General features: G+C 50.3%; 2 protein-coding genes across 3 annotated transcripts; one reads left to right on the forward strand and one right to left on the reverse strand.

The window, feature by feature from the left end:
* Nucleotides 1-2,148: 2,148 nt before the first annotated feature.
* dnajc10 (DnaJ (Hsp40) homolog, subfamily C, member 10) lies at nt 2,149-13,819 on the reverse strand. 2 transcript variants are annotated; one of them, XR_010879418.1, is made up of 24 exons: nt 13,771-13,819; nt 12,823-13,137; nt 12,496-12,658; nt 12,330-12,380; nt 12,082-12,164; nt 11,669-11,800; nt 11,354-11,447; nt 11,165-11,242; nt 11,006-11,049; nt 10,706-10,837; nt 10,534-10,623; nt 10,153-10,263; nt 9,409-9,523; nt 9,162-9,289; nt 7,860-7,976; nt 7,638-7,739; nt 5,876-6,031; nt 5,535-5,668; nt 5,360-5,413; nt 5,100-5,247; nt 4,893-5,015; nt 4,640-4,753; nt 4,050-4,537; nt 2,149-3,776 (listed from the first exon to the last, which is right to left on the reverse strand). XR_010879418.1 is itself a non-coding variant. In XM_067261065.1 (23 exons), exons 2-23 carry the CDS (start codon nt 13,018-13,020, stop codon nt 4,526-4,528), a joined length of 2,379 nt encoding a protein of 792 aa, XP_067117166.1. In that variant the 5' UTR covers nt 13,021-13,137; nt 13,771-13,819; the 3' UTR covers nt 2,149-4,525. The 2 variants fall into 2 exon arrangements, 1 of the variants encoding a protein (XP_067117166.1); XM_067261065.1 differs by having other exon boundaries at nt 2,149-4,537.
* Nucleotides 13,820-14,020: 201 nt separating this feature from the next.
* nup35 (nucleoporin 35) lies at nt 14,021-17,097 on the forward strand. Its single transcript, XM_067258765.1, has 9 exons — nt 14,021-14,144; nt 14,569-14,733; nt 14,913-15,040; nt 15,166-15,223; nt 15,510-15,642; nt 16,048-16,117; nt 16,409-16,537; nt 16,623-16,793; nt 16,887-17,097. The coding sequence occupies exons 1-9, from the start codon at nt 14,132-14,134 to the stop codon at nt 16,962-16,964; spliced, it is 945 nt and encodes a 314-aa protein (XP_067114866.1). The 5' UTR covers nt 14,021-14,131; the 3' UTR covers nt 16,965-17,097.
* The last annotated feature ends 3,007 nt before the right edge of the window (nt 17,098-20,104 follow it).

Genomic DNA, 20,104 nt, shown 5'->3' on the forward strand with positions numbered 1-20,104 from the left:
ACACACACACACACACACACGCTGGAACCCATTAACAGGTCTCCCCTGGGAGTCATCTAGGCTTCACCTAGGGTAACACACACACACACACACACACACACACACACACACTCTTATATACACACTCTCTCTTGCAAACACAAACTCACGTACACAATAAGACACACAAACATACACACACACACGCACTTACACACCCACACACATCTTTGCGTGGGAATCTTTCTCCTGCCAGTCCAGGGCTGTGCACTTCTCAACAAATTGATCTCAAAAGGTGGCCATAAAACCTCACCTTTCAGGTTTACTGTCATGTAATGGAATCCCAAAGTTTAGAACGCCGAACTCAATCCAAAATGCATGTTTTATGATGCTGTCTAATGACGTGGGCCTTTTAAGTTGACGGTGGGTTTTCCGTGAACTTCACAGTTCCCCTCGTAAAAGTCAAACTGTGGTTACAAGGTGTTACAGGCCTGTGACGCCAGAGCAGCAGAGGGCAGTGCCAACCAAGCCAGCACCAACACACACACACACACCCCACCAACACACACACGCACAAACACTCAAGCATGCACCCACGCACGCACGCACCAACACATACACTGTCCAGGTGGGGTTTTTCCACCAAGCACAGGACCAGCAGAAACATGGAGCCCCTAGTCGACCTGCTCTCCTGGAGGTACGGTAGGGTGGTAGCAAGGTTGCTAGACAGCAAGGTTGGTAACTAGATACAGAAGTAGGCAGGGTTCGAATTACGGGGGGGATTGACCCCCCAATTAAGACTTGGACCCCCCCAAAAGAGGTAAAAACAACAGGTCGGTGAGTCGATACATTTATAAATCGTTTTTACCTGTAATCATAACCCTCCCCCCCTGTCATTTTATAATTCACACACTGGAAGCACGTAGGCAGAAAGTATGTAGCTAGCTGTGAACGTAGTAAGTAGCCAGGTAGGTAGTAAGTAGATAGCTATCCCCCTACTTACTACCTAAAAAGCTATGTAGGTAGGTAGTTAGCAGGAAGGGACATTTTGCTGAAGGGTAGATAGGTTTGTAGGTAGATCGTAAGTAGGTAGGAACAATATACTGGCAGGAAGGTAGGTAAGCAGGTAACCCTGCCATGGAGACTGATAGGTAAGGGAAATCTTCATTGGCTCTGTTGCCCCAAGACTCAGAGCTAACTGCCTGTTTACTTACCTGTCAGTCTACATATCTATTAGTCTGTCTCCTTCCTGATGACTCCAGCATGTGTCTGGACCAGCTGGGCCTGAGAACTGAAGCCCTGGTCGCAGAGCTGAGATGGTCTGCACAGTCCTGAGTGTGTGTGTACATGACATGTGTGTGTGCGTGTACATGTGTGTGTGTGTGTACATGTGTGTGTGTGTACATGTGTACGTGTGTGTGTGTACATGTGTGTGTAGATGTGTGTGTGTGTGTGTACGTACATGTGTGTGTGTGTTTACATGTGTGTGTGTGTGTGTGTACATGTGTGTGTGTGTGTACATGTGTGTGTGATCCCTTGTTCAGAGGAAGCAGCGTGTCGTTAGTGTCAGCACGGAGACCATGGGGCGTGTCTTGTTCCGTGGTCCCGGCCAGGACACACACTGAGCGTGTGCGCCATGAAGAGACTTCCTGATGGAGACGTTTTTTTTTTTGAAGTGTTTCCACGGCGACCTCCCCCGCTGCTCTCCGTTTCATCCCCCAACATCTGCTCCATCAGGCAGCGAGGGAACTGAACCAGCTCCTTCCTTCTCCCCTCTTCTCTCCCATCCTGCTCCTACCAAACATCCCCCCGTTCCACTCTCTATTACCTCCTATCTGTCCCTTGGCCCCCCCCCCCCCACCCCAGACTCAGGACAGGAAGGACTTGCTGCTGTTCTTCCATGGGAAACTGGCTGCTTGCACCACAGAGCTCCCTCAGGGAGATGGAGGGATGGAGAAAGGGGAGAAGAGAGAGAGAGAGAGAGAGAGAGAGAGAGAGAGAGAGAGAGAGAGGGGGGGGAACGATAAGGAGGGAGGAGTGTTTCTGTTTCACGATTTATTTTGGATTGGCTTCTTCTGGGCAAAAGCGACCGAAAGCATTACGATAAAACACGAGAAATGAGTGGATTTTGAGAGATAAAGATGTGCACACGGATAAAAGAGCCTCAGCGTTGATAAGAACCGTTTATTCCAAAGTATAAATTTATTCCAGACTTAAAAGAAGGAACACGTTATCGAAATAAATATTGACCCGTCCCCTGCGTTGAGAAAGGCTCTGACAGGAAGTGTAGTTCCCAGCTGTGGAACATCACGCTGCCGACAGCCCGGTGGAGGCCAGAGCAGGAGCCACACACGGGAACGACACACAGCTCTGCTGCCCTCTGCTGGAACACACAGGAACTACAGCGTACTCGGACTCTTAAAAAAGATGACGTTTAGAAGATGCCGTGCCAACAGAACCCAGAGGAGATGAACTCTTTGGAGTATCTGTGCAGAGCACTGGGATTCTGGAACTACAGGCCATCCATCAGCACAACTCTTCCTCCTCTTCATCATCATCATCATCATCATCACATTCAGGCTCTATTTGGAAGATAAACCTACTTCTGTGGATCACTTAAATGTGTGCGCCCAAATACGAATATACATTTGTTTTCACTATAGCGACAAACTAAAAATGGCTAGCACACACACACACACTTCCTGTCAGCAAAGCCAACCCAGTGCAGTCAGTCATAGAATGAATAAGACACTAGTGGCTCCTCCAGAGGTTACAACTGACGGTGGCCCCAACACAAACACAGTCAAATGACACTACATTCAAATCAGAGAGCAGGTGTCTGGTTCAACTGGGACCAGTCGCTCCTCCTAATCTCTTCAATCCTAATCCCAGTCGGTCTGACGAAGAGAGACGTCTTTACACCCACTTAAAAAGTACAGTTCAGTGACAGGACTGGCCGTGTTAACAGGCCAGCCCGATCCGGTCCCAGTCCAGAGGCCTGTACTACGAAGCCAGTTCAACACGCCCGGGATTGTATTACGTTAGCTTGCTTCCCTACGCCTACCGACAGCAATCCCCTCAGCAGCGTCACAACGGTGGTTATGAAGTCGTCTCACTCAACGCAAGGTTTCCCAAAACAGCTGAGTGTGTTAACGTGAAAGGTTTTTGCACCATAGGACGCATCGCAAACATGGACAGGTCTACCACAGCTGCATATTTTACACAAGACGAGCAAACTAAATATTATACAAATCAGATTTTTTTTTTTTTACTATAATCACGGCTAAAATCAGCACAGTGGCTGCAAGAGGAAAGCTGGCAAAAAAATTGCAGATTGTGTAAATGCATAATTTAATTGGTTTATCGAGATCATTGCCTCATCAGCAAGGCACGACTATAATAGATCTGACTGGTAATTACAATTGAGTATTCCGTTAAATTAATGTGCTGCTAGGATCTATTATTATGGCGCGTCAAGACAATTTTCGCTTTATTCTTTCAGCTGCAACCCCTGCAGTGTTAAATGGTCTCGGAAGCAAAGAACAAATATAAAAACATTCAAACGATAGCATTTTGAATTCAGATTTGAATTCAATTCAAATTGGCAAGTATGCTAGGCTTCCTTTCAAATCTGAAAAGGTCGACAAGCACGAGGTTTTAGTGCTTTAATCAGTCTGTTTTTAAGATGCTATCGGGATTTAAAAGGCCTATGGAACAGTGAAATGGCTTTGAAATTGCTCGCAGCTATGAGGGGAAAGAAAAGGAAGCGATGAAGACTGGCAACGTTTGGCTTAACCCTTGTGTTATCTGCGGGTCATTCTGACCCATCAGTCATTGTGACCCACCGTCGTATTGCGACAACTTTACCTCATACAAAAACAAAGTGAAGCATTTTCTTTTAACTGTCGGGCTGTCTCAGACCCCCCACATTGGAATGGTTAAAAGAAAATTATTTGTATTTGTTTTTGTATTGGGTAAAATTGGGTAAACACAACGATGGTTCGTTATGAACCTTTGGGTCATGTGACCCGAAGGCAGCACGAGGGTTAAGAAGCTGCTAAACTTGAGACCTCTCCTCAGCCGTGAATCTATGGTTCATCATGTCGACACTCGCCAGGGAGATCTGAAGGGTTTTGTCGATCCCTTTCTCAAAACTCTTGCCTTCCTAAGAGACCCTCTCGCCGTTCACCGAGATCCTCTAGGAACGGTGGCGCCATTTTCAAAGAGATCTGGTTGGTCAGTAGGCGGTGCATTTATACGTGTTGATCTGCCATCTCAAACCGAGATCCCAAGCAGGCTAAGTGTGCAATTTAAGTTACCATGGTGATGCACCCCGGTAAAAAGTGAACCACCGTTGTGACACTGAAAACCCAGGGTTAAACCTGGAGTTTGCTAACGCCAAACCCTGCTTCGTAGTATAGGTCTTTGGACGGATGTCTTCTAATTCGCGCCTCCTACGTTCTCGGAGTCCTATTTTATCAAGAAGAATGCATGTGCCTGTGGGTTGTGGTTTGGCGGGTGAGTCGTCCAATCAGGTCTCCGCCTTTCACAATTCATCCTATAGAAACACAGATCGGTGCATTCGTGAGTCTAATAGGCCGGACAATGCTCTGTGCTGCGCTTTGATTGGGTCAAGCGAGGGGCCATGGCGACGGCTCACCTTGAGGCTGCTCTGGTCGTGTAACCGTGGCGACAGCAGCTGCAGCCGCTGGCGGAGGATGTCGGCGATGATGCCGGCGTCTCGACTGTTGATGTGCTCCCCTCCCTGGTCGTGCTGTTGACACAGGAGAGGCTAGTCAGACTGGCCCATCTACCAGCCCCGACGGACGCGAATCAACCAGCCCCAAACCCTTTCATGACTGGAGGACAGGGTGGGGGGGCCGCTTGTTTCGGCTCAGGAGGCGGTCCCTTACCCTCCTGGTGCCCAGGTGGGGGTAAAACCGGACGCTGGGGTAGGCGGTGATGCCAGCGCTCTGGCATGTCTGGTAGTGCGCCTGGCAGTCCACCTTCCCTGCTCTTACAGTGCCCTTCACCATCTGACACACACACACACACACACAGTAAGGCAACAGCACCATCTTGGACAGTGTAGGAGCCCGCAGGACTAGCGACCAACTTACCCGGGCAAGAACCTCAAACTCAGGAGCAAAGTGCTGGCAAGGCCCGCACCAGGGAGCATAGAAGTCCACCACCCAGTGGTCCTGCCCCCCCAGCACATGGGTCCTAAAGCCCTCCGGACCCAGGTCCACCGATGCCCTGGGGAGAGACCTGACACACACACACACACACAAAACTGAATAATAGTCATGATTCTTGATTTATGATATCTGAGGTTGTTTAGCAGAGAACTGCATTGTTAGAACTGGAAGAGACTTCTTACCCCAGAGCCCACACCTTGAGAGAGTGGGAATCCCTGTGCCAGCCACTGTAGCCCCTGTACACACACACACACACACACACACACACACACACACACACACACACACACACACACACGGTCAGTGTACTCCATGGCTGTGAGAGTGTACTACAGTACCAGGCTGGGCTGCACGTACTGGAAGTGGTCTGGTCTCTGCGCGTTCTGGGGGTACAGGCGGATCTCTGGGTAGGCTCGCACCCCCTGGTTCTGACAGAACGACTGGTGCTTCTGACAGTCCACTGACCCGACACGGATCACACCGCTGAGCATCTACACACACACACACACACACACACACACACACACACAGTGAGGGACTAGAATGGGGGTGAGGGGGTGGACGTGGGCCTCAGTGGACTAGCCTGGTGGTTAGGGGGCGGTGTGTGTGTGTGTGAGGATGTGTGTGTGGAGATGTACAGGCGTGTGCATGCGTGCGAGGATATATGTGTGTGTGTGTGTGTGTGTGTGTGTTCCTACCCGTGCCATCCTCCTCCACTCTGGCAGCAGGGCCTGGCAGGGCCCACACCAGGGGGCGTAGAAGTCCAGCATCCAGGTCTCCCCCTGCGGCCTCCTCCTCACCAGCCTGGAGAAGCTGTCCTGGTCCAGCACCTCCACGCTGGGGTTCACCAGGTCCTGTCACAACACACACCACCGCGTTGGAGGACAGCTGGATAGGGGGGGGTGTTTGCATCAGGGCGTGTGTGTGTTTGCATTCGGGTGTGTGTGTGTTTGCATTCGGGTGTGTGTGTTTGTATCAGGGTGTGTGTGTGCGTGTATCAGATGTGTGTGTGTGTACAGTACATTACATTTACATTTATGCATTTAGCAGACGCTTTTATCCAAAGCGACTTCCAAGAGAGAGCTTTACAAAAGAGCATAGGTCACTGATCATAACAAGGAGATAGCCCCAAACATTTCGAGCAACCAAAACATGAAGCATACATTGTGGAAAACCAAATAAGTGCCAAAGGGAAGAACAATAAGAGCATGCAGTTAAACAAGTTACAGTTAAACAACATGAAACTCCCCACAAGAGTGTAAGAGTGTACAGTATATCAGATGTGTGTGCGTGTTTGCACCAGGATGTGTGTGTGCGTATATCAGATGCATGTGTGAGTGTGTGTGTTGGGGAGTGTGTGTTTGCATTTATCAGATGTACGTGTGTGTGTGCGTTTATCAGATGCATGTGTGTGTGTGTGCGTGTTTGCACCAGGATGTGTGTGTGCGTATATCAGATGCATGTGTGTGTGTGTTTGCACCAGGATGTGTATGTGCGTATATCAGATGCATGTGTGTGTGTGCGTGTTTGCACCAGGATGTGTGTGTGTGTGTTTGCACCAGGATGTGTGTGTGCGTTTATCAGATGTGTGTGTGTGTGTGTGTGTGTGTGTGTGTTTGCACCAGGATGTGTGTGTGTGTGTTTATCAGATGTGTGTGTGTGTGTGTGTGTGTGTTTGCACCAGGATGTGTGTGTGTGTGTTTATCAGATGTGTGTGTGTGTGTGTGTGTGTTTGCACCAGGATGTGTGTGTGTGTGTTTGCACCAGGATGTGTGTGTGCGTTTATCAGATGTGTGTGTGTGTGTGTGTGTGTTTGCACCAGGATGTGTGTGTGTGTGTTTATCAGATGTGTGTGTGTGTGTGTGTTTGCACCAGGATGTGTGTGTGTGTGTTTGCACCAGGATGTGTGTGTGCGTTTATCAGATGTGTGTGTGTGTGTGTGTGTGTGTGTTTGCACCAGGATGTGTGTGTGTGTGTTTATCAGATGTGTGTGTGTGTGTGTGTTTGCACCAGGATGTGTGTGTGTGTGTTTGCACCAGGATGTGTGTGTGTGTGTTTATCAGATGTGTGTGTGTGTGTGTGTGTGTTTGCACCAGGATGTGTGTGTGCGTTTATCAGATGTGTGTGTGTGTGTGTGTGTGTTTGCACCAGGATGTGTGTGTGTGTGTTTATCAGATGTGTGTGTGTGTGTTTGCACCAGGATGTGTGTGTGTGTGTTTGCACCAGGATGTGTGTGTGTGTGTTTATCAGATGTGTGTGTGTGTGTGTGTGTGTTTGCACCAGGATGTGTGTGTGCGTTTATCAGATGTGTGTGTGTGTGTGTGTGTGTTTGCACCAGGATGTGTGTGTGTGTGTTTATCAGATGTGTGTGTGTGTGTGTGTTTGCACCAGGATGTGTGTGTGTGTGTTTGCACCAGGATGTGTGTGTGTGTGTTTATCAGATGTGTGTGTGTGTGTTACCTGTATGAACTCCAGGATGCCGTCAGCAGAGTGCTGCCCCTCGTACTCGTGGATGCTGGTCCTGTTGAAGATCACCGTGGTGGGGTAGGACTGGACGTTGTACTGCAGAACACACACACACACACACGTCACCACACGGGTATGGCACCTGCGAGTGGAGCTGTACCCCGTTACACCCCCCCAGCAATGGTGGGAATGGTACGGCCCAGCTGTGGTACCTACCCTGCTACACAGCTCCTCGTGAATGGTACAGTCCAACGTTCCAAACTTTAGCTGACCAACCAGCTGCACCGAGGCCTTCCTCAGCTCAGGGAGGAGTGCTCTGCATGGAGGACACCACTACACACACACACACACACACACACACACACACACACACACACACACACACACACACACACACACACACACACACACACACACACACACACACACACACACACACACACACACACACACACACACACACACACACACACACACACACCAGCGTGTCAAAGCCAACCCCATCTACCGACCACTCCCTGCTGGATCATGCCTGATAACTGATAACCAGGATCCAGGACCCAGGGGTGTGTTTACCTTCTGGGATGGCTGTTAGTTTAACAGACCAGTCAGAGATTAAACACAGCTGGAGAGCATATCATATCTACAAAATGAGGACATTTTACAAGCTCAAACACAGACACACACACACCAGTATAACAAAGGGTTTCCTGCAGCACTTTGCAGCTAAGGCGGCCGCCTAAGCAACACACGCCTGCCGCCTTAACTACGTCGTCATCAAAAAAAATTATATACATAGACCTATATATTTCTTGTTATTATTTTTTTATGAGCGATATCCGCCGTGTTACTCAGTTCTGTTTTCTCCTTTTCATTCCAAACCGTGACCAACGCCAGTCTCCCTTCTCTGCAGAACGCATTAAAAAAAAGCTGCAAAACCCACCCTACCACCTTAACTAACAAACCCACCCTACCACCTTAACTAACAAACCCACCCTACCACCTTAACTAACAAACCCACCCTACCACCTTAACTAACAAACCCACCCTACCACCTTAACTAACAAACCCACCCTACCACCTTAACTAACAAACCCACCCTACCACCTTAACTAACGAATGTTCTGCGGGAAACCCTGTAACATCACATGGTGGGCGCTATTGGGATCTGTACTAGACTTGTAACATCACATGGTGGGAGCTATTGGGATCTGTACTAGACTTGTAACATCACATGGTGGGAGCTATTGGGATCTGTACTAGACTTGTAACATCACATGGTGGGAGCTATTGGGATCTGTACTAGACTTGTAACATCACATGGTGGGAGCTATTGGGATCTGTACTAGACTTGTAAAAATATATTTTATAAAGAGGCTTAAACAAGCTACATTCCCTTCCCCTCTAATTTGTTGGTTAGAAAAACTATTAAGTGAACAAATGATCTCAAGTCTTAACAAGGGATGAGGGGGTGGGATATAGGGGCTGCTCTAGCCAATCAGCGGCGGGGGATCTCACCGGAGCGAAGAAGTCGACCAACCAGGGCTCCTTGACATCGAGGGGGAAGGTGTCTGGCCTGAGGGTGGTCACATGGGCCCTCACGCTCTCCTTGGCAAACGCCACGATGTTATACAGGACGTCCCTCCCTGGCAGGAAGTGACACGGCACACAGGAAGGATGACTACCTGAAGATTAGGAAGGTTCCGGGCGGAACTACACGACAGTCCGTTGTAAAAGTGAGCGTTTAAACGGAGGAGAGGCTGACCGTGGTGGATCTCAAAGTCGTGGATGCCCAGGCCTTTGAAGACAGCGATGCAAGGCTTCTGGATGTAGAGAGAGCCACACAGCTCTGCCTCCGACAAGCAGTCCACCCTGCCCACCTGGACACACACACACACACACACACACACACACACACAGGACAGGTTAGACTGACTATCGCACAGACAGAGTTGACCATCAGACAGATAGAAAGAAGTAACCATCACAGACAGACAATGGTGACGGTCAGACAAAGAGACAGGGCTGACCACCAGACAGACAGACAGACAAACAGAGACAGACAGAAGTAACCATCACAGACAGACGTAACCATCACAGACAGACAGACAATGGTGACGGTCAGACAGAAAGAGACAGGGCTGACCACCAGACAGACAGACAGACGTGAAGGTCAGACAGACACAGACAGGGCTGACCACCAGACAGACAGACAGACGTGAAGGTCAGACAGACACAGACAGACAGAGACAGGGCTGACCACCAGACAGACAGACAGACAGACAGACAGACAGACAGACGTGAAGGTCAGACAGACACAGACAGACAGAGACAGGGCTGACCACCAGACAGACGTGAAGGTCAGACAGACACAGACAGACAGAGACAGGGCTGACCACCAGACAGACAGACGTGAAGGTCAGACAGACACAGACAGACAGAGACAGGGCTGACCACCAGACAGACAGACGTGAAGGTCAGACAGACACAGACAGACAGACAGGCACACCTGTATGTGGTCGTCTCTCAGCAGGGTCTTGAGCTTCTTGTACTCGTGGGACGCCAGGCCCCTCTGACCGAAGGAGAAGCTCACCAGCCAGCGATGGCGCTCCAGCTTCACCTGCAGCACACAGTCAGTCACCAGGGGCTGCTGGAGAACTACAACAGCCTGAGAAACACCGTCTCCCAGCCTGACCAACACCCAGGTCTATTCTGAAGGGATATGATATGTTACTATGGGGATACCAGGGGCGTAGAAGGCCCGTTTGGTGTGAAGGAGACCGATAGGAGGGAGATTAGGCTGGCTTGACGTCAAGGCTATGCCCAGCATGCTGGGTTGAACCAGCCAGGGGTTTTCTGGACCGGACTTGAGGTTGTGGTCGTGTGTTACCTTGAAGCTGTCTTTGGTCAGAGTCTCCAAGTCTGGCAGGTGCTGGATCACCTCACTGTAGATGTCCCTGGCATCCAGACTTTGAAGGAACTACAAACACACACGTGTAAGCATCACGGCTGGTGGACGGCAGTGTGTGTGTGTGTGTGTGTGTGCCAGGGGCTGGCCTCACCAGGACGCTGGCCCTGTCCTTCAGGGTGCTGCCAGGGGGGAAGAATGCGGTGGAGCTGCCCGTCACCTCAAAGCTGTCACACAGCTCCGCCTGGGTGGTGCAGTCCATCCAGCCCACGTTCACCAGGCCCTCCTGCAGAGAACACAGGCACACACACACACACACAGAGGATTGAGATCCTAAGCTCCTGTGCCTGTGAAGCCTGATAGAAGCCGACAGGACCCGTGTCTGTCTGTCAGTCAGTCTGTCTGAGGGCTTGGACGAGGGCGAACTGCAGGACAGATGGCCGGCCAGACTCACCAGCATCCCCGCCAACTTCTGTCTGGTCTGTGATCCCACGCAATCTGACGAGAGACAACAGACACCTTGAGCAAAAAAGGTACACGCTCTCATCATTACAATGGGAAAGACACACACGCACACATCACACACACACACACACACACACACCATCAGTACCTCCAGTCTCAGCACAGAAGGTGATTAGCCAGCCTATGCCTGACAAAAACGATTGCTCAATCTCCTTGAAGATGTTCCCTGTTGAGAAACACACAGGATTTGAATCAATGATGTTCTGTTACAATACAGCCTGGAAAGTCAGTTGGCAGGGTTTGTCCATGCCCACCATGTGATGAAACTCCTGTTTACCTTGCCAGAGCTCTGTGACTCTGCTCTTCACAAACTGCATGGCAAACTTGGTGAGGCTCTCCTTTGATCTGTCCCCGTGGTACTTTTCAGGGTTCTGCGGAGAACACGGAGATGCAAGTTAAACTGACAGGCAGAGAGCGCTATGTTAAGAGAGAGTGATAAAGAGAGAGATGTAGAGAGAGAGAGAGATGGAGAGAGAGAGAGAGAGAGAGAGAGAGAGAGAGAGAGGTAGAGAGATGACGAACACACAGAGGCAGACAGGCAGAGACATCATGAAGGCGGTGTTCCTGCCTGTGTCGACAGAGGAGGCCTCACCATGCCGGCTTTAAAGACGTAGAGGCTGGGGTAGCTGCTGACGCCTTTGCTGCGGCACAGCCGGCCGTTGTCGCCACAGTTCACCGCTCCGATCCTTATCACGCCGTCCATCTCCTTCGCAAAGTCCCTCCACTGCAAACACAACAAATCACACTTAACTCAACAACTCCTGACTGCATTCAGTTCACCGATGGCAGATCCAAGAGATTGAGAGATGGCGATAGAGAGATGGAGGGAGAGATAGAGACAGAGAGGGAGGGAGATAGACAGAAAGAGAGAGATAAGAGAGAGAGAGAGATAAAGAGAGAGAGAGAGAGAGAGAGAGAGAGAGAGAGAGAGAGAGAGAGAGAGAGAGAGAGAGAGAGAGAGAGAGAAAGAGGGGGGGGGTGAAAAAAGAGAGATAACCTGTTTACCGTGGGGGCCAGCTCGTGGCAGTGGGAGCAGCGAGGGAAGTAGAAGTTGACAAACCACAGCTCCCCGGAGTTAACCGCCGCGTCTGTAAACAAGCCGAGAGGACTCACAAACACGACCACACGAAGGACACGGCTCTTTGAACAGCATACAAGGAAACGACGAGGCTAACCAAGCAAAGGAAACCAGGAAACTGCACCCTCAAAGCCAGATCGGATCGGCAAGCTCCAGCGACAGGTTCGCTACTCACCAAAGTCTCCTCTGTCCAGAGTGATGATCTCCAGGTCGTCATCATAGATCCCTGGGAGGCACAGAAAAACACAGCACAGAGACACCCCGGTCAGTCACACAGCACAGAGACTGCTATCCAGCACAAGCGCGACGACACAGCCCAAACGTCAGCGTTTCTTCCGTACCGAAGTCGTATCTGTAGTAGTTCCAGCTCTCGTAGCGCCCGCCCTGCTGCTCGTCCAGACCCTTCTCGCCGTACTTGTCGTACTTCTTCCTCAGGTCCTCGTCCTTCAGCACCTCGTACGCCCGGTTGATCTTCAGGAACTTATCGTGGGCCGTCTGGTCATTCTGAGGAGGACAGGTGGGAGGGATGAGATAGGGGGGGGACTTAAGTCGGGACTCTGGTGTGGAGAGATGAATGACGAGGTCGCACGAATACAATGCGATGTCACTGCTGCTGCAGCTGTGGTTCTAGTGCAATAAAAGAGCACAGCATGCTACCAAGTACTCACAGGGTTCTTGTCCGGGTGTGTTGTGAGTGCCAGCTTCTTGAAGGCCTGTCTGATCTCCCTGGTGCTGGCCTCTCTTTGGACCCCCAGGAGCTTGTAGTAATCCTCGTCACAGCTGACGGGAAGCAGCAAGCAGGCTAGGAGCAGCAGACACAGCCGAGTCATGCAGGCTGGGGCACAGCTGGCTGAGGCAGGACTCATCGTCACGCTGTTAGAGGGCTCCAGAGGTCTCCGGGTAGTGGTGGTGATGAGCTGAGTTTCAGTGCTGGGCTTTTGATCTTCACTCAGACCTCATCCTGGTACGCAACGTGTCAGTGACTGTATGGATGTTAGAAGTGACACGACAGCATCCAGTTTTGTGAGAATCGTGTCTGTAACAACCGTTACTACCAGTTAAGGAAATTCTGTCCTGTTGCCAACAACGACTGACTCGACTTATAGCCCTGAAGAGAAGCATAACTGGTTCAGAAGGAATGCTGCTGAAGACCTGAACTTGCATAAATGGGAAAATATTGAGACCCTGGCTATCTATTAAAGATATCAATATCTAGCCGATAACAAAGAGATACAGATAGATAGCCAGATAGATAGATTACTATGTCTTTAATGGTAGCTGCGTTTCAACTTCATCCACATCAAAATAGTATCATCATCCACTCGAAATTGTAGACTGTGTAGAAAAGGGCTCGGGAGACATCTTAACTAGCTTGCAGAGAAGTCATAAAGCAAGAAAGCCGGCATGATGTTAGCATACAAGCTAGCTGGCAACCTACATTCCTGTAGAGAAAATAGAAAGTTCTGGTCGTGCTAGCACGCTACCTTACTAAGATATCATATCCAGATCTACCTAATACGGACAGTTAGCTAGCTACTGTAGCTGATAACGGCAATGGATCTAATAAATTATTTCATTTTTTCTTGAAAAATGTAAAAAGCTTATAAATAACTAACCTTAACAGTGCGACTTAACACTGAAGCCTGTCGCCTTCGCACTCCACCCTGACTGGTTGGCAATGGACTATTTGCTCTCCGATTGGATGGCAATTGCGCAGTCTCTAGCCGAGGGTTTATCAATTCTGGCAACCTTGGCCAAGGGTTTTAAAACCAGCCAACCCCGGCCAAGGGTTTTTCAAATCTGGCAACCCCGGCCAACTCTCCTAAGCGCGAGTTCTGACCGATTGCTAAAGGCTTTTAGCTAGCTAACTCGGTTAACGAGCTTGGTAACGGAGCTGCCGGGGGTGTTTGCTCCCTTGCTGTTTGTCTCGGCCGGATGACCGTCGTTGCCTAGTCAGCTAGGAAACACGAGTGTAAAATGGAATTTCAAGGTTCGTATAACAGTACTTCAATGTTCAGACAGTCTAGATATTGTTAAAACAATACCCAGTGATCGTTTACCATCATCATGTGCCTGCTAGTGAATGATTGCAGTTAGCTAGCTTGCTGGAATAGCTGTTAGCCCAGACCAACCTAATTAGCTAGCTAGCACAACTGTAAGAAAGACCGTAGCCTAGGTCAATGTCTACTTAACTCATATTAACTAGCACTACTTCTGAGCTCGATTTACTGGTAGCACTACAAGTAATAATTGTAATGTTATCTAGCTCTAGCTGTCTATTTGTGCAACTGTATCTGATCGTTCTATGCCAAGTTAATGAGCTAACTGGCTAACTTTCAAATAGCCGCTAGCGGGCTAACTTCTGGTCAGCTGACAGCGGCATTCTCAACTTGAGTCTTATCATTTGGACACAGAACCAATGTCTCTGGGCTCGCCCACGTCTCCAAAGCCCGGAACGGGGGCCCAGTTTCTTCCGGGGTTCTTGATGGGGGACTTGCCCGCTCCAGTAACCCCTCAGCCGCGGACATTTGGTGTCTCCGGTGGTGGCATCATGGACATGAGATCGCCTTTACATTTCGGTAAGGTTAGCTACAAAGCTCTGTAGCTAACAATCTGTTGCCGTGTGTCCTAAACAATCTTAAGTATTATCTAGCCACTTAGTATGTAACTATGTTCCAATTAGTTTGCTTTATTAGCGATGTAAGGTAGGTAACTCACGTGTCACAGTTATGGGGATTAAGATGTCCGTACTTGTCAGGTGGCTCACCTCCCCAGCCTGTGGTCCCCACACCCAAAGACAAGAGTGGCGCCCCGCCGGTGCGGAGCATCTACGACGACCTGGCGAGCCCAGGTGTGGGCATGTCTCCAATGTCTGCGCATAAGCAGGTAAGCCTCTCCACGAATAGTGGCAAACGGTTTAATTAGCCGTTAGCATATCCGTTGCATAATAATAATTTTAATGTGTCAACATAAAGAGTCATAGCTAACTTGACATGGTTCTCTCCTGTCAGCCCTTCACCTTTGTCCAGACCCCCATGTCTGGCTTTATGGCTGCTACTCCAGGAACAGGTAACTGCTATTTGTTGTTATTATGAGTGATTAGTGATGGTGTGTGTGCGGTCCATCTATGCTAACCACAGCACCTACACCTACTAGGGAGTCAGGTGGCTGAGCGGTGAGGGAATCGGGCTAGTAATCAGAGGGTTGCCAGTTCAATTCCCGGTCAAGCCAACTGACGTTGTGTCCTTGGGCAAGGCACTTCACCCTACTTGCCTCGGGGGAATGTCCCTGTACTTACTGTAAGTCGCTCTGGATAAGAGCGTCTGCTAAATGACTAAATGTAAATGTACTCCAGGCTCCAGTCTGCTGGGTGGCACCAGTGTGGCCCAGCAGCTGAAGTCTCCAGCCCAGGTGGACCCCTTCTTCACCCAAGGAGACGCCCTCTCCTCAGACGACACCCTGGACGACACCTGGGTCACGGTGTTCGGGTGAGACCCTGGCAGGGACACCACAACACCAATCCCAGGCCACACAACACCAAGCCCAGGCCACACAACACCAAGCCCAGGCCACACAACACCAAGCCCGGGCCACACAACACCAAGCCCAGGCCACACAACACCAAGCCCGGGCCACACAACACCAAGCCCGGGCAACACAACACCAAGCCCGGGCCACACAACACCAAGCCCGGGCCACACAGCACCAAGCCCGGGCCACACAGCACCAAGCCCGGGCCACACAACACCAAGCCCGGGCCACACAGCACCAAGCCCGGGCCACACAGCACCAAGCCCGGGCCACACAGCACCAAGCCCGGGCCACACAACACCAAGCCACACCATGGCTTCACATGTACATCCAGTGTTAGCTGATTGTTGTTTTTTTTCCAGCTTCCCGCCTGCCTCGGCCTCCTACATCCTCCTGCAGTTTGCTCAGTACGGGAACATCCTCAAACACGTGGTGAGCTAACCCTCCCTTCACCTCCACCCTCCCTTCACCTCCACCCTCCCTTCACCTCCACCCTCCCTTCACCTCCACCCTCCCTTTACCGCCACCATCCCTTCACCGCCACCATCCCTTCACCCCCCTCCCTCGACCACCATCCCACGCCACCACCCCCCTTTCAACACCAACACCCCACCCACCCCCTTCCAACACTCCCCTCCACCACCATCCCATCACACCCTTTAGGTTTCCTCTTGCCGTCCCCCCTCCCCCAGCCTCTAACTGAGAGTGTGGCTCCTTGTCCAGATGTCAAACACGGGGAACTGGATGCACATCCAGTACCAGTCCAAGCTGCAGGCCAGGAAAGCCCTCAGTAAAGACGGCAAGATCTACGGAGAGGCCATAATGATCGGCGTCAAAGCCTGCATCGATAAGGTGAGCGCGGTTAGCGTCAGATGGTCAGCCAACACGGAAGCATCCAAAACAAGCAGCTCATCGTGTGTGGTTGTGTGTGTTTCAGAGTGTGATGGAGAGTTCGGACCGAGGGTCCGGTTCCAGCTCAGTGTTCTCTCCTGCCTTAAGAGGCGGAGCCACCCCTGGCCACACCCTCCCCTCCACGCCCATCTCCACCCCCCGTTCCACCATGAGACCCCTCAGTGCTGCCTACAAGGCCTCCAGCAGCGACTACCAGGTAGCCATGACCTTTGCACCCCTCACCTCCATTCCCTGACCCCAGCCCTCACCCCAGCCCTGACCCTATGCGTGACTGCTGTTGTGCTTCCAGGTGGTAGCCGACCGACAGACCCCCCGCAAGGACGACAGCTTCGTCTCCAAAGCCATGGAGTACATGTTTGGCTGGTGATGCCCGCTTACACTGTAAAAAAAAACAAAAAACTCTTGCCTACCTGGCCTCCAATGACGATCCTCCCATCAGCCGTGATCCCATTGGTCAGAGGAGGGCAGAAGGCGGGGCTTGGGAGGATTCCAGGGATTGACGCTGCTTCTGTCTGAAGAAGTGAACAAGAAGCCATCTTTCACTGTGCAGAAAGGCTGTCTGACCAGCCCCCCCCCCCCCCCCCCCACCTCTCCTCTCGTTTTCTATCGTGGTGCTACGGGACAAACACACAGCCAACAATCTTTCCAAAGTGCCACTGTTCCCCAGAGGATAGTCTTGCTGCTCAGCCAGATAAACAGGACTTCTCAATGAGTTATCTGTCTGTTCTGTTGATGTTATTTGTCTGTGCGTTGTGGATGCATTTGTCTGAGTGTTGGTTATGTATTTGTGTGTTTGCCTGCGTGTGACTGAGGCTCACCAGACTCCCAGCTGTGTAACAGACTGGAGCCTCCCTCTGGTCTAACCCACAAGCCACTACGTACTCCTGACGTCTCCTGGTCCAAGGCCCGGGCCTCCAGAGACCCGGAAGACTTTCTAGAATCATACTCTTAAATTTAAGGATGACGCATATTGCCTTCGGATGCAAACTAGTTTTACAATTTAATGATCGCTCATTTACTAGTGTATCAAAATGTTGTTTTCAGTCAGGGAGCCTTGTTGAATAAAATGGTGTTTGATCAACATGAGGCTTGTTGTTTCTGCTGTTTAGAGTAGGGCATGTGATGATCACACTGTCCACCAGATGGCACCATTGCTACGCTGTCAGACCCCCTGACAGTAATGTCTGCAAGGCCATGCACTTGCCCTCCTCTCTACACACAGTTCTTGTCATTTACCCCCCCCCCCGTGCATTGCTCCGTCTCCTCCTTTTCTGTACACGGCTAGGTCATCTTTCAGCCCCGATTACAGCCAGACTGCTCTCTTACCTGTGTGTACACTATTAACACATAAATATACATCTGCATGTACACTATTAACACATAAATATACATCTGTATGTACACTACTAACACATAAATATACGTCTGTATGTACACTACTAACACATAAATATACGTCTGTATGTACACTACTAACACTATACTGGCAACTTGGAATGTTACCGCTTCAACATAACTCAGTCTTCAACCACAGAGTAATGGACTTTGTCCTCTGAGGAAATCTAACAGTAAGTCCACATGATGTGTGGTGGACCCCAGGAGTCCGACCTAGACAGGCATGTTGTTTGCCGAACGCGGGTTTTCAATATACATTACAGAGCCTAAATGAAAACAGCAAAGAGAGTGGAAAAGGACCACAGGAGTCGCGTTAAGCATGTTTGTGTGGTTAACATCAAATCATCTTCCCTCTGAGGGAAGTCATGAAAAGATAATTTAGGAAGTCAATGTAATGATTCCACAGCAGACTTAATGTGAGTCGTAGCAGACTCATATTCCTTTAGGACAAAATTAGCTGCAGTAAAACGAGGCCCTGGGTGTGTTGGTGTATTTTCCTCACGTTCCTGACAGACACCGTCGCAGAACAGCATCCTCGGTGCCCTAACAGTCATCATGGTGGATATCTTTAGCCTGGCGTGGGAAGTCTCCAAAAGAAGTTACAGTTGCTGTCCTCAGGAACCAGCTTAACAGCAGCGTGACAACCACACACACACACACACACACACACACACACACACACACACACACACTGACGTGTCACATACACCTAAGTTCCAGCTGGCTGACGACTAGCAGATGAAAGACATTTTGTGAGGCTTTGGGCAACACACTTGCCGTTTGCAAGTGTGTTGCCCAAGCAACATGTTTTTTCTTTCTTTTATATTTCATTTAATGTTGTGCTGCTGACCTTTCAGGGACATGAACAGTAGTAGTATTGATCGAATTCTGAAATGAGAGGCTCTGTGATTGTATCCATGCTTTGTGTTTTAAACTTGTGAAACTTTGCTAAATGTACACCTCCCCGGAGCCTGATGCAGTTTGCGCACTTCACTTCCAGATGAAGGCCAGAGCAGTGTGTGTGCGTGTGTGTATGAAAGTCTGTGTGTGCAAATGAAAGGAAGGCCATGACTGAGTGTGTGCGTGCGTGCAGATCCAGGAAGGCCGTGTGTGTGTGTGGGTGTATGTGTGCCGAACAGAGGAAGGCCACGACAGTGGGGCCAGAGGGAGGCCGATCAGTCAGGCCTGGATCAGGACTAGGCGTGAGCTCCAATGAAACAATCCTTTATTTAGCACACAACGGAATAAGTTCTAAAAAAAAATCAATAATAATATCTCCCAATCACAATCATCAAGGTTTACTTCTCTGCTGAAATGATGCTCATCAATTCCCTCAAGAACATAAGCCTGTGAGAAAGATCAATACTTCTATTGAGCGGCGGTTGGCTTAATGCATTCAGCCTTTGTATGCGTGTGTGCATGTGGCTGCTGGGAGTTTGTGTGGGTTTGTGTACGTGTGTTAGTGACTGTGTGTGTGTGTGTGTGTGTGTGTGAGGACTGTCTCTTGAGCCCAGGTATGTGAATCTTGCCAGGCTGTTGAGACTCTGGGTCCTCAGCATCATCTTTTTTCTTCTTCTCCAAAACAAAAGAACAAAAAAGCAGTTGGTCTGAACGTGAGGACCGCTAAGGGAGAAGCCAGGAGTTAAGAGTGCGAGAATCTCCATGTCTGGTGATTGCTTGTGCGGAACGGGAGGGAGCTGCGGACGGGGAGACCGGCTAGGCGGGAGCGGGAGCAGGCTAGCTGCGCTATTGATTGTGTTGTAGTGAGAGGGGAGAGGCTTCCACAGATGGCGGCGGGCGATAATAAAGGAGCTCTCTTTATTTCTCCTGCCAGAATGAGGGGCCCTTCCTGGAAACCGCTGAAAGAGGAGGGGGGGGGGGCGGGGGGGGTTGAGGACAAAGGGAAGAGAAAGGGGGGGGAGGGGGTAGAGGTAAAGGGAGGAAGAGTGAAAAGGAGAAAAGAAAAAGAGGAGAGGTGCCAAAGAGGAGTGTCGTGCGAAAGGAGGAGGAGACCAGAAGAGAATAAAGGAAGAGGAAGGATTCGCGGAGCAAAAGGTCTGGAGTGGATGCCAGGGCGAGAGAGATAGAGAGAGGATGTGAACCTCCAGCTCA

Source organism: Osmerus mordax, chromosome 2 (assembly GCF_038355195.1).
Source record: "Osmerus mordax isolate fOsmMor3 chromosome 2, fOsmMor3.pri, whole genome shotgun sequence".
In the NCBI taxonomy this organism is placed as follows: Eukaryota; Metazoa; Chordata; class Actinopteri; order Osmeriformes; family Osmeridae; genus Osmerus; species Osmerus mordax.

Excerpts from the sequence above, each read along its gene's own strand:
- nup35 (XM_067258765.1), top strand. Across the intron at positions 15,041-15,165 it reads CAATGTCTGCGCATAAGCAG|CCCTTCACCTTTGTCCAGAC; the intron begins GTAAGCCTCTCC and ends CTCTCCTGTCAG. Across the intron at positions 15,224-15,509 it reads GGCTGCTACTCCAGGAACAG|GCTCCAGTCTGCTGGGTGGC; the intron begins GTAACTGCTATT and ends AATGTACTCCAG.
- dnajc10 (XM_067261065.1), bottom strand. The coding sequence starts at position 13,020 with ATGAGTCCTGCCTCAGCCAGCTGTGCCCCAGCCTGCATGACTCGGCTG. Across the intron at positions 11,801-12,081 it reads GCCACGAGCTGGCCCCCACG|TGGAGGGACTTTGCGAAGGA; the intron begins GTAAACAGGTTA and ends TTGTGTTTGCAG. Across the intron at positions 6,032-7,637 it reads GCATCCTGGAGTTCATACAG|GACCTGGTGAACCCCAGCGT; the intron begins GTAACACACACA and ends GTGTTGTGACAG.